The sequence below is a fragment of the Octopus sinensis genome, linkage group LG3 (assembly GCF_006345805.1).
Source record: "Octopus sinensis linkage group LG3, ASM634580v1, whole genome shotgun sequence".
Lineage (NCBI taxonomy): Eukaryota > Metazoa > Mollusca > Cephalopoda > Octopoda > Octopodidae > Octopus > Octopus sinensis.
Window position 1 is genome coordinate 153,438,231 of NC_042999.1, and position 15,637 is coordinate 153,453,867.

At 35.4% G+C, this 15,637-nt stretch overlaps 1 protein-coding gene and 1 long non-coding RNA gene across 3 annotated transcripts; both read right to left on the reverse strand.

The window, feature by feature from the left end:
- Positions 1-1,487: 1,487 nt before the first annotated feature.
- LOC118762632 lies at positions 1,488-12,980 on the reverse strand. The gene is made up of 3 exons (XR_004998390.1): positions 12,962-12,980; positions 6,182-6,187; positions 1,488-1,659 (listed from the first exon to the last, which is right to left on the reverse strand). It is a non-coding gene; the product is annotated as an uncharacterized LOC118762632 (long non-coding RNA).
- Positions 7,371-11,278, reverse strand: LOC115209335 (ADP-ribosylation factor-like protein 4C). Of its 2 annotated transcripts, none has more exons than XM_029777697.2 (2): positions 11,105-11,278; positions 7,371-10,320 (listed from the first exon to the last, which is right to left on the reverse strand). In XM_029777697.2, exon 2 carries the CDS (start codon positions 8,415-8,417, stop codon positions 7,839-7,841), a length of 579 nt encoding a protein of 192 aa, XP_029633557.1. In that variant the 5' UTR covers positions 8,418-10,320; positions 11,105-11,278; the 3' UTR covers positions 7,371-7,838. The 2 variants fall into 2 exon arrangements, with proteins under 2 accessions (XP_029633557.1, XP_036357390.1); XM_036501497.1 differs by lacking the exon at positions 11,105-11,278 and adding an exon at positions 10,389-10,609 and having other exon boundaries at positions 7,371-8,567.
- Positions 12,981-15,637: the final 2,657 nt, after the last annotated feature.

Below are 15,637 nucleotides of genomic sequence, written 5' to 3' on the forward strand. Positions count from 1 at the left end.
GTATGGCTGATATGAAGAAAAATCTGGGTTCAAATCTGACAGTCAATTGGGAGCAAAATTCATTTAATATTTATTTAATTTAAATTTCAAATTCATAAACCAAAAAAAAAAACTGAGATGGTGATTTTCATAAAAAGCAAATTGGCAATAAAAAAAAGACCCTGAAGTGGTGTTTTTTTTAATGCTTTTTATAAAAACTGATAATTCTTTGAACTGGAAAAATGGAAATATGAATTTGGTATTTTGAAATTAATCAAAATTTTTTTTTTAAATCAAATTTTTATCAGAAGTTAATTTAATTTGGATTTACAGTTTTTAAATTAATATTTTATCTCCTTGTAATTTAATTCAAATCTGTATTGTAATTTCACTTTAAAAAAATGACTTTTGATTTGAATTTTTATTTATTTTTTTTCTGTTGGTCATAATTTAAATTCATGAAAATTCTCTCAATTTTATAAATTTGAAATTTCAAACAGGAAAATTAAAATACTGAGAATTGTTGAATCAATTTTTGATCCAAACCACAAAACTGGCCAGCAGCAGCACCACCAACACAACTAACGACACCTAGTGTCAAACAAGAGAAATAAATGCACCAGTGCACTATTACTTGTGCATCAGCTGCAAGTGGCAACAATCCTAAGCAAATAAAAATTTTGGTTTTTCATGAATCTATTCCTAATTCTTCTACAGATTCTTTTTCATGAATCTACTAATTCTTCCACAGGCACAACAAGAACTTTTAAAGGAGAGGATATTTAATTAACACCAAAAACATCACAAGACTTGTTTAAATAAACCCCAGAAGGTTAAAAATCAAAAGCTGACCTCAGTAGGACTTGAACCTAGAACCTTGAAACAAAAACTTAAATTCTGGTATAAGGCATACATCTAGTCCAGATGCACCACAGTCACTACTTTGGTTTAGATACTTTCACAAGACAGACTTTAAAAGTGAGGAAGAACCATTAACAAAGTCTATGACTTTCTTCGATATACTATGGGGACAATATTATAAATGTGTGTGTGTATGTGTGTGTGATTTGAGCAAATGAAATATAAGCTAATAGCTGCTATTTCCTTCACAGCCTTCATCGTTTGCCCTTACAACCTATCTTATGTAAAAACTAATGTCACTTAAAACTTATTGATTAAATTACAATGTGGGGGTCAGGGGTAAGTTTTAGGATCTTGTATTGAACAACTTTCGTTTTTTTGCTTTGTGATGGAGAATGGGCAGATGCAAACATAAAAAAAAGCACAGAAGAGGGCTCCAGGTTTAGCATTAACCAGAGGATGTGGTCCCTATTAGATACTTATTTCCTATATATTTCTAGTTTAGTATGTATACATATATAATAGTGGATGTGTATATATATATATATATATATATATATATATATAAAAATTAGAAAACACCACCTTTTATCAATTCAATTTGTGAAATTTGATTTAGTATTTCTAAATTGAATTTTTCCCTGTAAGTTTGGAATAATATTCCCTCAAATTATTATTATTATATATATTATATATAGATATATATGCATGCCTGTTTAAGATGAATGCAAATAACAGATATTTTAATATAATTCATTCTTTATAGAAATAGTTGGAGGGCAGATAAAATACATACAAATACACACACACTTTCTTTCTCTTACACACACTCTACTTCAAATATTAGTCTTTCATTTTTTAAAGTGCATGCTCTGATTATAAATACCAGCAGTTACCACACATAAATTTTCCATGAGGTATGGGGGCCTCAAGGGACAGCTATTCTCAAACATCACAAGGAAAACGAAAACAAAGGTTTTAGTTTCTAGGCCCTGGCTGAAGAGAAAGAGAGAGAAAGAACTTGGTAAATAAGATATAGCTGCTTATAATAAATTGAATGATTATGTGTGTGTGTGTGTGTGTTGATGTAAACGGAAAGTAAAACTCAAAATAGAATTGGGTGTGCATTCTTTTATTCTTCTACTCGTTTCAGTCATTTGACTGCGGCCATACTGGAGCACCACCTTTAGTCGAACAAATTGATCCCAGGACTTATTCTTTATAAGCCTAGTACTTATTCTGGCAGAGGTAAAAACAATCTTTGGGATTTTTTTTTTTTTATTTTTCTTTTACAGGAACCCACTATATCAAGTGCAGAGATTCCGAATCTGCAAAAAAATTTGCATTTCAAAATTTATCCCCCACCCCAACAAATTTCTTAAATTTTCACTTTTTAAAAGTTTTTTTTTTTGGCGAAACACAGAAAAATACGGAGATTCAGAAGGAAAAAAAAAAATTCTGTAAAATTTCAATTTTTCAAAAAAAAAAATTAAATAAAGACCCCCTCCCCTCCGTTCTATGACAAGAAGTGAAATTTAAGTATTTTCCCAACGATTGTTTCATGATGAACATACCCAACATGTGGTCAGGGTCTTTTGGAATTAAGAGATTTTGTAAAAATTAGACTTTTTGCTCACACACATGCAACAAAATGACATTTAAAATAATTTTTTTTTGTAATTCGTATTTAGAAAGTTGATCCTCGGTTTCGCTGTTGTTTCTAGCTTGTCAGATTTCCGGTTGGGGAGGATTTAAATTTTGAAAATTTTTCTTTGGTAATTCATATTAAAATTTTGAAAACATGTTTCTAGCATGTCAGGTTTTCTGCTTAGATACTTTTTGCGTCTGCTATTTTATAATTCAATGCATGTGTGAAACATTAGTAGAGAAAACACTTTAATTTCACTTCTTGGCAGAGGGTAGGGTGTGGGTTCATCTACTTTTTTTTTTTTTTGAAAAACTGAATTTTACAAAATTTTTATTTTCCAAAATCATAATCTCCGTATTTTTCTGTGTATTTTGCCAGAAAAATTTTTTTAAAGTGAAAATTTAAGAAACTTGGGTGGTGGTGTATGGAATTAATATTTTAAAATGTAGATTTTTTTCAGATTCGGAATCTCTGCATTTGACATAGTGGGGTTCCTGTAGAAAAGGAAAAAAAAAAAAAATTTCCCAAGGGGGGTGCGGTACATTGCTGTTACCTCCACCCTCATTCTATTGGTCCCTTTTGCTGAACCGCTAAGTGACAGGGACATAAACACACTAACATCAGTTGTCAAGTGAAAGTTGGGGGACAAACACACACACACACACATATATATATATATATATATATATATGATAGGCTTCTTTCAGTTTCCGTCTACCGAATCCACTCACAAGGCTTTAGTCAGCCCGAGGCTATAGTAGAAGACACCTGTCCAAGGTGCCACGCAGTGGGACTGAACCCAGAACCATGTGGTTGGGAAGCAAGCTTCTTACCACACTGCCACTCCTGCACCTATGTATGTAGATATATATATATATATATATATATATATATATATATATATATACACACACACAACCAAAAGATTATCTATCTAAAAAGCAAAGTAAAGTAAGAATAAAAATTTTTTTTCAAAAAAAATTATTTGTGTGGGAATAAATGTTATTTTTACATAATAGTGGTTGTGGTGGTGCAAAGTTTGCAGCCCACCCTGATGAGAAGAAGAGAGCCATATTCAGGTGTGAGAAGTGTTCCCAATTTGTGGTAACCACACCCAAGTTAAGGTTTTATAAGTGCATACATTTATGGCAATTATATGCTCACACCCACATGTGTGGGAATATATATGTGCATATATGTATGTATACATACATGTTTGCATATACATATAATGCATATAAATAAGATACATACATACATATATATATATTTCTGTGTAAGTTTAGATGAGTATATTATCCAGGTGGATACTGTAGTAGCTCTCAGTTATGTTCCAGGTTATGGCTAACTACATTGTTTAATTGACTAGTAAAATAAAAGGAAACAAATTCTGAGGAGGTACCAGTCTCCATATTTTCTATCATAATAATTATTGCATACATACATATATCATCATCGTTGTTTAACGTCCACTTTCCATGCTGGCATGGGTCTTTTATTTGCTTCAGTCATTGGAGTGCAGTCATGTTGGAGTACCACACTGAAGGCATTGGTAAAAAAAAATTGACCCGAGACCTTATTTTTAAAAAATTCTATTGGTCACTTTTGCCAAACCACCAAGTCGTTTTAATGTGTATTTTTTAATGTATATTACTTAATATAGAAATTTTTTAGTAAAATGTTAATAATAATATATCTAAATTTATATATCTTTCAGTATTAATTGAATTACTTTATGGTGGTTCTATCTCTTAATTATATATATATATATATAAATGGCGGTGCCCCAGCATGGCCACAGCTCATAAGCTGAAACTAGAATCAATCAATCATATATGTGTGTGTGTGTGTGTGTTCGCCTGCATAGCTCGGTAGAGCATCAGACTTTTATGATATATATAATTTTATACAAGGCAAACAAGTGTAATGGAAATTTTGCTACACAAATATTGAAAGCTTGCCAAAAGCCATATCATTTAACAGAATATTTGTTTGTCGGTTTGAATTATCTCAAGTATTTGGACACAAGCACAATACCTAATACACACATTTTATAAATATATGAGTTTATGTTTTGTAAATACACACACATTCTAATATATGTTAATATTTATTATATAAAAACAAAATAAATTCCAATTCCTCATCTAGATATGCAGTATATATGTGTATATATGGGCAACACACATAAATATGTTCACATAACTACATGAATGTATATATCTGTGCATGTGTATTGTACATATATTTATATATGTATGTATATATATATATATAATATATATATATATATATATACACACACACACACAGACATTTGTGTATGTATATATTATACACAAATATATATATATATAATATATATATATATATATATATACACACATACATGAATTATATTTAAGTTGTACTATCATAGACTTGACTGTAAGTGGGGCTTGACATAGATAAAGTTAAAATTATTAAGGGAAAAATTTTGTTCCACAATTCAACACTAAATTAAGTGTGCAAGTATGTGTGTGCATGCATATACATACATATATATATACATACATATATATATATATATATATATATATATGGTAGGGGTGATTCAAAAACAATGTAGAATATTTAGTATCACAACTATATTAGTAACAAACTCTAAAAAGAATTTAGAATTAAACCTATTTGATTTTTAAATGAAATAATGTAAAATATTCTTCCTATTAAATATACAAACATTTTTTTTTTTTGTACTACTGGCTCTCAACATTTTTACCTGAAGGTGGAGCCGGCCCCACCAGCAATCAAATAAATACTTTGGAAAATAACATATACCTTAACAACATGCAAAGAAAGATCGTGAATTTGAAGGTCATATTTGGCCCAGCACATCCCTCCACCACCCCCTCTCTTCAGGTGACCCAGTTAATTTAAATAGGATTCGTTTATTTATTTATTTGTTTTTACCTGGAATACCTGTAAAATGTGTCACAAAGACAGAAACGACACTGCTGGTCATTTAATAGGTAGACCTGCAAGGTAGATAGGTAGGTGCAGTAGATGAATTACATGGAGAGTTATATATGTATGTGCATGTATATACAAGTACGCACATGCACATATATAAGTATATATACATATATGCACAATACATACAAGTATGCAAATATGTAATAAATATTACATATGTATTTATGCATATATACATGCATATATATATATATATATATATATATATACTTAATCATATCAAAGGGAATTTTTGTGGTTATAGAACCTAGCTGTTCTTTCTAGCATGTTGAATCCCACAAGTGGATTCCTTATGTGTTTAAACGTACACTGTATGTTATGACTATATATATATATATACACACACATATATATATATATATACACATATATATGTATCTGATGATGACGATATATGTGTGTATATATATACATATATATATATATATCTCATATATACATATATATATATGTGTGTGTGTGTGTTTGTTTATTTTTATGTTCAGTTATAATAAAAACAATACAACATTCATCTGATGGGTTTCTCTATACTTTTGTAGAGAACAAATTCATTATTCCTTAACAAGAATAGTTAAGGAATTGAGAGTGACTTTGAAGCTTCGGCCAGCTAAGCCACAATCAGAGGTGCGTATGCCAGAATGTCTATCCACTCACACACAAATATTTACACTAATGAACCATTTTCTCCTGACTGTATGTTACACAAGATTGTTTAAATACCGCCAGCTGCTCATCGACCTCAGAAGTGAACTGCTCTCAGCTATTGGTATAGGATTGTACTTTTGTCTTTCACTGTATTACACACCAACAATGAATTATAGGAACAGCAACACTTGTTAGTTAGCTAGACAGACATAGATAGGTGGCTAAATAGATAGATAGACATAGATAGGTGGCTAAATAGATAGATAGACATAGATAGGTGGCTAAATAGATAGATAGACACAGATAGGTGGCTAAATAGATAGACACAGATAGGTGGCTAAATAGATAGACACAGATAGGTGGCTAAATAGATAGATAGACACAGATAGGTGACTAAACAGATAGACACATAGATGGCTAAATAGACAATGATAAACACATAGCAGGCTAAATAGGTAGATAGACAGCTAAGTAGATAGACAGCTAAGTAGATAGACAGCTAAGTAGATAGACAGCTAAGTAGATAGACAGCTAAGTAGATAGACAGCTAAGTAGATAGACAGCTAAGTAGATAGACAGCTAAGTAGATAGACAGCTGAGTAGATAGACAGCTGAGTAGATAGACAGCTGAATAGATAGACAGCTAAGTAGATAGACAGCTAAGTAGATAAACAGCTAGGTAGACACATAAATAGATGGCTAAGTAGATAGACAGATACACAGACAGATGGCTAAGGAGATAGACACAGATAGATGGCCAAGTTGATAGATACACACACTGATATATAGCTAAGTAAATAGATACTGAGAGAAATGGCTAAATAGACAGATAGATGAATAAAGCTAGCTAGCGAGCTAGACAGATAGATATACAGATAGACTACTAAAGCAACTAAACGTGGTTTAACTACTTTAAACTTTTTTTTTTTAATAGTTTCCACATCGTAAACTGATAATAACAACATAGATAACAATAAGCCTACATGGCTTTTTCTAAATACAAAAGGGACTTGCAGCTATCACAGATACAACTACAGCTATCATTATTCCTACTATGTAGCAACGATCTTTGTGTGTGTCAGCCGATGTATTTGACACAGTTCCTGTAGTTCATTTAAGTTAACTATTATAGTAACCACTGTTAGAAGTCTATAAACAAGCATTACGATTATTTACTTCTGTTGTGTCTGGGGGTTAATATTATTAACTTGTAGGGTTTTTAAATCGCAAGCAAACCAAAAAAAAAAACCAGCCATTACCCAAGACAATCAGAAGTAGGAGGGAAATACAATTTCTTGTGACTAGGCAGGTATAAGGTCAGGTTTATGTGCGTGTGCGTGTGTGTGTGAATGGGGCAATAACAATAAGTGTAAGGGGTCTTTTAATAAACAAAATGAATGGAACGGAAAAAACTTGAAGTGAAAATAAACCAGACCGTGTTTTAAAAAAAAAAACGGTCAAATACCGAATAACCTCGAGTTATAGAATATCATTTCGGCCAGATGTACAATAAAGCGCCGGCTTAGGACCGCATACCCGCTTCTTATTCCAATACGTTCACCAAAAAAGATGAGTAGGATTCCAGAGAATGGATCTTGTGAGGGTTTTCGCAAGCGTATAAGATGGATTCAACCATTGTTTAAAAAAATAGGTTGGTGATTGGGAAGTGAAATTTTAATTATTTCACTAGTCACCTCTTCTTTTTAATTTGTTTGTTCATTTTTTTCTTTTTTTCTATCATTTCAAACATAACATCCATTGCTTCGACAAGTCCCTCGCCGGTCACAGCACACGCTGGCTGAACGTGCCATAGTAAACCCGGGGAAGCTTCGTTTAAGGTTAAAAATTTCTCTATCTCTTCCGGACTCATCGACGCCGGCAAGTCCTGTTTGTTAGCTATAATCAACACGGGTAGACTGTGGCCTTCCAGGCTACGTAGTAGCCGTAGTAACTCTACCCGGGCCTCTTCTAGTTTTTCTCGGTTTACGCTGTCCACAACGAACACAATACCGTCAGCAGAACGGGTGTAAGATTTCCATAAGGGTCGGGTTTTGTCCCGACCTCCCACATCCCAGATGCAGAAAGTAGCACCCTTTGCTTTACCAGTTTTAACACGAATCTTTTCGTAATTAAACCCTATTGTTGGTACGGGGTTCGTGTACTGGTCAAACTTAAGCCGATACAAGACAGTAGTCTTGCCTGCAGAGTCTAATCCCAACATAGCAAGTTGAACAGAGGGACCATCAAGAAGCGATATATGTCCCCCCATAATTATTTGGTTAGTATTAATAATATAAATAAATGGTTTTGATTTGGTTTTTACCCTGTTTAACAAAACAAAAAACTGTTTCCACGAAGTTTCTTTTCTTTAATACTGCTGGGCTGTCTGTTGGTTGCTGATATTTTTGGTTAATATTTCCTGAGGTAGAGAAAAATCACAGCAATATCGATAAAATTTTCCAATAATAGAAATACGAAACCAATTCTTAATTTCAAACGCGAACCAGTTTTTAACCTTCTTGAGTAAGATTTTTTTTTATCAAATCCAAAACGAATAAAATGAAATTTAAATAATTATTCCAGTGAACATTATAATTCTTCCTTTTCTTGGTGTGTTTGGGTTGTTTAATACACTGTTTTTTTTTTCCAGGCCGTTTTAAATTAAATTAATTCTTTAAATATTTCAGACAGAACCCGAGATAATTTCTATAATTTTTTAAAAGCCTTATTTAATCCGATAGTTAATAGCAGCAGTTATTGTTGTTTCCTGAAACACTGCAATCAACTCAGTTGTTGTTTTTCCCTTTTAATTAATTAATTAATTGACTTGGCCGATACCGGCAACTGGCAATATTTCAATTTCGATAATTAATAATTCTTTTAGATTTTCTTTGGGTCAATTTGAATAAAAACATATTTTTGTAATCGCTCCAAACCTGTAAACGTGTTTGCAGTATTTTAATATTTAAAGCATCATTCAGAAACTAAATACAATTGAATTGCTTTATAAAAGGAATATTTTCGAGAAGCTTTCTTTTTGTATTCCTTCCAATCAGAAAAACCACTCGACTTAGCATATTCTCCAGGTTTAATTACAAGTAATCTTCTGGAACATCTTGCCATCTCAGGATTGGTAAGAAGATCCAAGGAAAAGTCAGGTAGAAGCGAGGAAGACTGTGAGGTATCACTCGGTGAAAGAAAGAAAAGGTCTCTGGATTCTAGAAATTCTATCTTTTTAGAATAAAGTCAATTATTTCGGAGGAATTCTCAGTCTATCTTAGAGTTATATAAAATGTAGCGCCGCAATGTAGCGACATCCGAGTCTGGGATTAATAGTAATATATGCAGATATCCCAATGTAAGTTCAACTGCTAAGATTAGGTAATCCGAATTATTCTTCTATTATTTTTTCTTCCATTCCAAAAGCTAGGTTTTTCTTGAAAAAACGTTTTCTGATTCTAAGGAAGAGCAGTTTTAAAAACGACTAGGAACAAATTTTTCTTCTGGAAGTCATCGGAAGATATAATTTAGGTTTCCTTTTTTCTAAAATATTGAATAAACATTCCAGTCGCTGTTGATTTACTTTCAAATTTGTCATAAATATTCATTGCGAAGACTTTAAAGAGAATACTGCTGGTGTAAATCTGCCAAGGCAACCGAACGTGTTGTGTGAGTAGCAGAGTCTGGGGCAGAGTTTAATAGAAGGTAACGTTATAAAAGGTTGATTCATTTAGGGGTTTTCCCCCCATATCCAGTTGATCAATAAAAGGGTAAACGGTGTCTGTCGAAGAACAGTAGAAATAGTAAGGGTAACAATAGTAAAATTAATCCAGGAATTTGATAAAAAAAGAAAGTGGAAGGCGACCACCGTATCTTACTATTCATAGATTTGTTGCTACACAAACCACTTTGGTTTTTAGGAATCGGAAAATAATTTCACTGAATGTTTTTTGATTGCTTTTTTTTATAGTTTTTATTCCTCACACTTATGATATTTCCTCGTTATTCTTTCTAGCAAATTATAAATCCATGGTTATTCGTTTTCGTTTTTTCATTTTATATATCTTTAAATAATATATTCCAGTCTCAACGATTGCTTGAGTTGGTGACAGTTATACAACATGGAGACACACACACATGGCTTGTTGAATGGTCGGCTAAACAATTTTCTCCTGCAGGACAGAGAAAGAGTAAATATATGTACATATATATATATTAAGTATAACAGAGAATTTTTTACCTCATCACCCACCGCTCTCATGTACTCCTTACAAACACCAGTTTACTCATTCCATACACTTCACTTGTATGTTTCCTGTCTTAACAGTAGTCAATCCACATAAGATCTCCGGATCCCATTCCGCTCTAATCTCACCACAAAATGTAAATGATTAACCCAACACCAAAAAGAAAGCTTCGGTTATAATTTCTGAAACATAATTTCTTCGAAACGGTCTCATTCAGCTGTGTAAACCACACCGATTATATACAAAAACATTCACACACACACATATTTGTGAAGGCGCATATATACACATATATTTATATATATGTATATATAAATGCATACACACACACAGACACAAGCTTTTCCAATGAAGCAGTCCACGTCTTTCTTAAAATATGAGTAATCAGATTTGCAGGCTTATCTTTTAGATTTTTGTCCGTTTGTTATGTTAAATCCATCTGTTGACAGGGTTTTTTTCAATGTTGTAACGAATAATAATAATAACAATAATAATAACAATAATAATTAATTCTTTCATTAGCCAGAAGGGCTTACATAAAAAAAAAAAAACAGCATGAAATAATAATAATAATAATAATAACTATACCAGGTGCATAATTAATCCAATAATTCAGTTGCATTTCTTAAATCAATTAAAAGAACAACAACAATAAAATCAGAGCTAAAAAAGAAGGAATAAAGAAAAAAAAAAAAAGCCGAAAACCAACCTAGTTGTAATCCGTAGAAAGCCTGAACAGGGCTTTTTTTTTTTTTAAGTTGCCGTAGTAGTAGTAATAGTAGAAGTAGTCCGAGCCATTCTCGCACCTGTTCGAGCGCTTGTGCGTTCGTTAAGGCCAACAGTGACGACAGCACTACTGCTGCTGCTACTACTAATACTACTACTGTTGTTGTTGAAGTTGTTGCTCTCCTACAACTGTGTGACATATAACGCACTAATCAAGGGCTTTATTATTTATTTATTTATTTTGTTTTTGTTGTTGTTATTTTTTTTTTTACAGTGATGGAGGGGCGGGTTTGGAGAGAGAGAAGAGAGAAAGATACAGAGAGAGAGGCAGAGGGGGGGAGGGCTTGTGTCGAATCGCTGCTGCTGCTGCTGTTGCTGTTGATACTACCCGTCACTGTGGTTACGACGACGACGAATGGCTAACAACTGTCGCAGATGTCGGCGGCGCCGTGGTCGCCGCCGCCGCCGCCGCCGTCGTCGTCGTCGTTGATAAGCGATCTCAGTGAAGCACTAAGCACTGTTCACTTCCTCCTGCTCCTCCTACCTTCTCTATGGCTTTTCTTATCAGAAGAGGGAGAGAGGGGGAGAAGTGGAAAACGGGAAGGAGGAGGAGAGGAGTTGAATATAATGTGACTTCCTCTGCTTAATATTAATTACCGTTCTCCCACCACCTCTTCAAGCTAGGCCGTTGTTATGTCAGCCGTTGCGTATACACACGCATACATACATGCATACAACCGCACACACGCATACATACAGACACACGCATACATATACACATGCGTACATACATCATATACACACGCATACATACATACATATACACATACAAACGCATACATATACACATACATACGCATACTTACATACATACATACATACATACATACATACATACATACACATACATACACATACACACATACACATACACACGCATCATACATCCGTACATATACACATACACACGCATACATACACATACATACACACACATACACACGTATACATACATACATACATACATACATACATACATATATCTTTTCTATTTTACTTGTTTCAGTTATTAAACTGTGGCCATTCTGGGGCACCACCTTCGAGAAAATTTTGTCGGATGGATTGACACCAATACCCCAGACGAATTGACGCCAGTGCTCTATCGAGTATTTTTTTTTTTGCCGTACCGCTAAGTTATGAGGACATAAACATACAAGCACCGGTTGTCGAGCGATGGTTGTGTACCAAGGCCGGTCCAGGAATGTTTCGAAGGGAGGCCACAGGGAACACAATCTCAGGAGAAAAGGACGAAATAACATTACTTAGAAGAGCGCACTTCTTTTCTTGAGGGGCGGGTGCACTTGCCCTTCAGCCCACCACTGGGTCCGCCCTTGGGTACAAACACCGACCCAAAGATACACACACGCACACACACACGACAGGCTTCTTTTCAGTTTCCGTCAACCAAATCCACTCACAAAGCTTTGGTCGGCCTAATGCTATTGTAGAAGGCACTTACCCAGGGTGCCACGCAGTGGGACTGAACCCGGAACCATGTGGTTGGGAAGCAAACTTCTTACCACACAACCACGCCTGCGCACCCACCTCTCTCTCTCTCTCTATCTATCTTTTACTCTTTTACTTGTTTCACTCATGTGACTGTGGCCATGCTGGAGCACCGCCTTTAGTCGTGCAAATCGACCCGAAGACTTATTCTTTGTAAGCCTAGCACTTATTCTATCGGACTTTCTTGCCGAGCAGCTAAGTTATAGAGACGTAAACACACCAGCATCGGTTGTCAAGCGATGTGGGGGGGGGGGACAAACACAGACACATAAACATATACACACACATACACACATATGTATATATACATATATACGACGGGCTTCTTTCAGTTTCCGTCTACCAAATCCACTCACAAGGCTTTGGTCGGCCCGAGGCTATAGTAGAAGACATTTGCCCAAGGTGCCACGCAGTGGGACTGAACCCGGAAACGTGTAGTTGGTAAGCAAGCTACTTACCGCACAGCCACTCATATATACATACCTATCTATATATATATATGTAAATTAAAAGCATGTTTGATATATTTTCTCACCTCTGCCACTATTTGGTATATACAGGTGCTTACACTTATCAAGTATTCACTCTAAATTTACAGTATATGTACATGTATATATAACTTATATGATATATACATATTTATATACATGCGTATGCGTATATGTATGTGTATGTGCATGTATTATGGATGTGTGTGTGTGGTGTGTGTGTGCGTGTTCGTGCCTGCCTCTGTGTATGTCTGAATGCATGTGTTCAGATCTTTTAGCTACGTGACAATTGTCTTCCAAACAAGTATGCTTCAGTTAAAGTATTGTACTGGTTACTTACAAGTATATATAGCTATTGTTGTTGTTGCTATTGTTGTTATTATTGTTGTTGCTGTTGGTTAGACCTATGTCATCTTCAAGCGATAAGTACACCGATAAATCAAAGTGCTCTCTAACCGCATATCAACACACAGAGTTGGCTGCTATTTCTAGCAGGCAGACCGACCGACTACATAGAGGTTCCGTCTTGCGTGTCTGCCTCCGCTTTCATTTTCACGCTCTGCTCCCTCCGCCATGAGAGGGGACAGCAGCGTTCGAGGCCAATGTTTTGCTATGGTTATAACGTCAGTTCTATGTTTGCAACGCTTCAAACACCAGAACCAGTTATGGGAAAACTGCGGCCCGCGAGACTTTCTGAAAGGTAAGCCTAACAAAAAATTACCTTGAATATGTTTTCAAAAGTGCGACCCGTCGCTTGATGATGAGTCATATCCCTCCTCCTCCTCCTCCTTCTCCTCCTCCTTCTCCTCCTCCTTCAAGGCATGGTTGTATGGTAAGAAGTTTGCTTCCCAACCACATGGTTCCGGTTTCAGTCCCACTGCATGGCACCTTGGGCAAATGTCTTCTGCTATAGCTTCGGGGCAATTGGATTTGGTTAACGGAAACTGAAAGAAGCCTGTCGTATATATATATATCACCATGTTGATTCGCTAGCTTCTGCACGCATTTTTTCTCTCTCCTTGTTTCTTTCCGTGTTTCTTTTCTGTGTATCTTTCTGTTGAAGAGCGTAGGCTCGAAACGTAAAAGACTTGTTTTATTTATATTCCTGAGCGCCATACTAATACAATTGTTCGTTTGTTTTCCACCTGCCTTCGTCTTTTGTTTATTTTCATAACCCACCCCCTATATATATAATATATATATATATATATATATATACACACACATATATATACAGAGAAGATAGAGAGATGTATGTGTGTGTGTGGTGTGTGTGTGTGTGTGTGCGTCCTTGTGTCTGTCTTTGTCCACCACCATCACCACGACCAACGCCGCTTGACAAGGTTCGGCGAAAAACACGAAGAGAATAAGCATCAGACTTTTAAGTTCTGGAGCCGATTTATTGGATTACAATTTTCAAGTCAGTGCTCCAGCATAGCCGCAGCCTGAAGACTGAAACAAGTAAAAGAATAAAAGAATGACATTCAAAGTTAGCCTCGTCGAGATTTGAACTCATAACTCCACCATCCGGCGCATATCCTGCCAACCATTTTATCCAACGCTCCTTCAACACTAATAATCCTTTCTATTAAAGGCACAAAGTCTGAAATTTTGTGGGAGGGAGCTAATCGATAAGTGGTACTTATTTCATCGACCCCGAAAGGATGAAAGGCAAAGTCGACCTTGGCGGAATTTGAACTCAGAACATAAAGACAGACGAAATACCTATTCCTTTACTGCCCACAAGGGGCTTGAGCGAAAACACCTAAAGCTCCATGAGGCTCCGGCAGAGGATGGTGGTGATCCCTGCTGTATTCTTTCACCACAACTTTCTCTCACTCTTACTTCCTGTTTCTGTTGTACCTGTATTTCAAAGGGCCGGCCTTGTCACTCTCTGTGTCACGCTGAATATCCCCGAGAACTACGTTAAGGGTACACGTGTCTGTGGAATGCTCAGCCACTTACACGTTAATTTCACGAGCAGGCTGTTCCGTTGATCGGATCAACCGGAACCCTCGTCGTCGTAACCGACGGAGTGCTTCCACCACAAGGGGCTATACACAGAGGGGACAAACAAGGACAGACAAACGGATTAAGTCGATTATATTGACCCCAGTGCGTAACTTTCTTTCCCTCATCCTCTCTCTTGTCCCACCTTCCTCTCTGCCTGTTGCTCACACGAACTACAGGTAATTTCTCTCGCCTCTGTCCTTTCTGGATGAGTCGTCCATCTAGCTGGACGTCATTTCTCTCGCCTTTCGATATTTTTTCTCTTCTACTATTTTCTTCTGTTTATTCTATTTCCTTTAAAACTTTCTCCCAGGCGTTACCCATTACAATTCGTCTTGGCCTAACGGCCCTTAATGTTTGTCTTCGTCTCTTGTTTACTCTGTACGTCCACTTTGTTGTTGTTTGTTTGAAGTCATAACTCTCGACAAATTCTGTATTTTAAAACTTTCTGG

Excerpts from the sequence above, each read along its gene's own strand:
- LOC115209335 (XM_029777697.2), bottom strand. The coding sequence starts at position 8,417 with ATGGGGGGACATATATCGCTTCTTGATGGTCCCTCTGTTCAACTTGCT.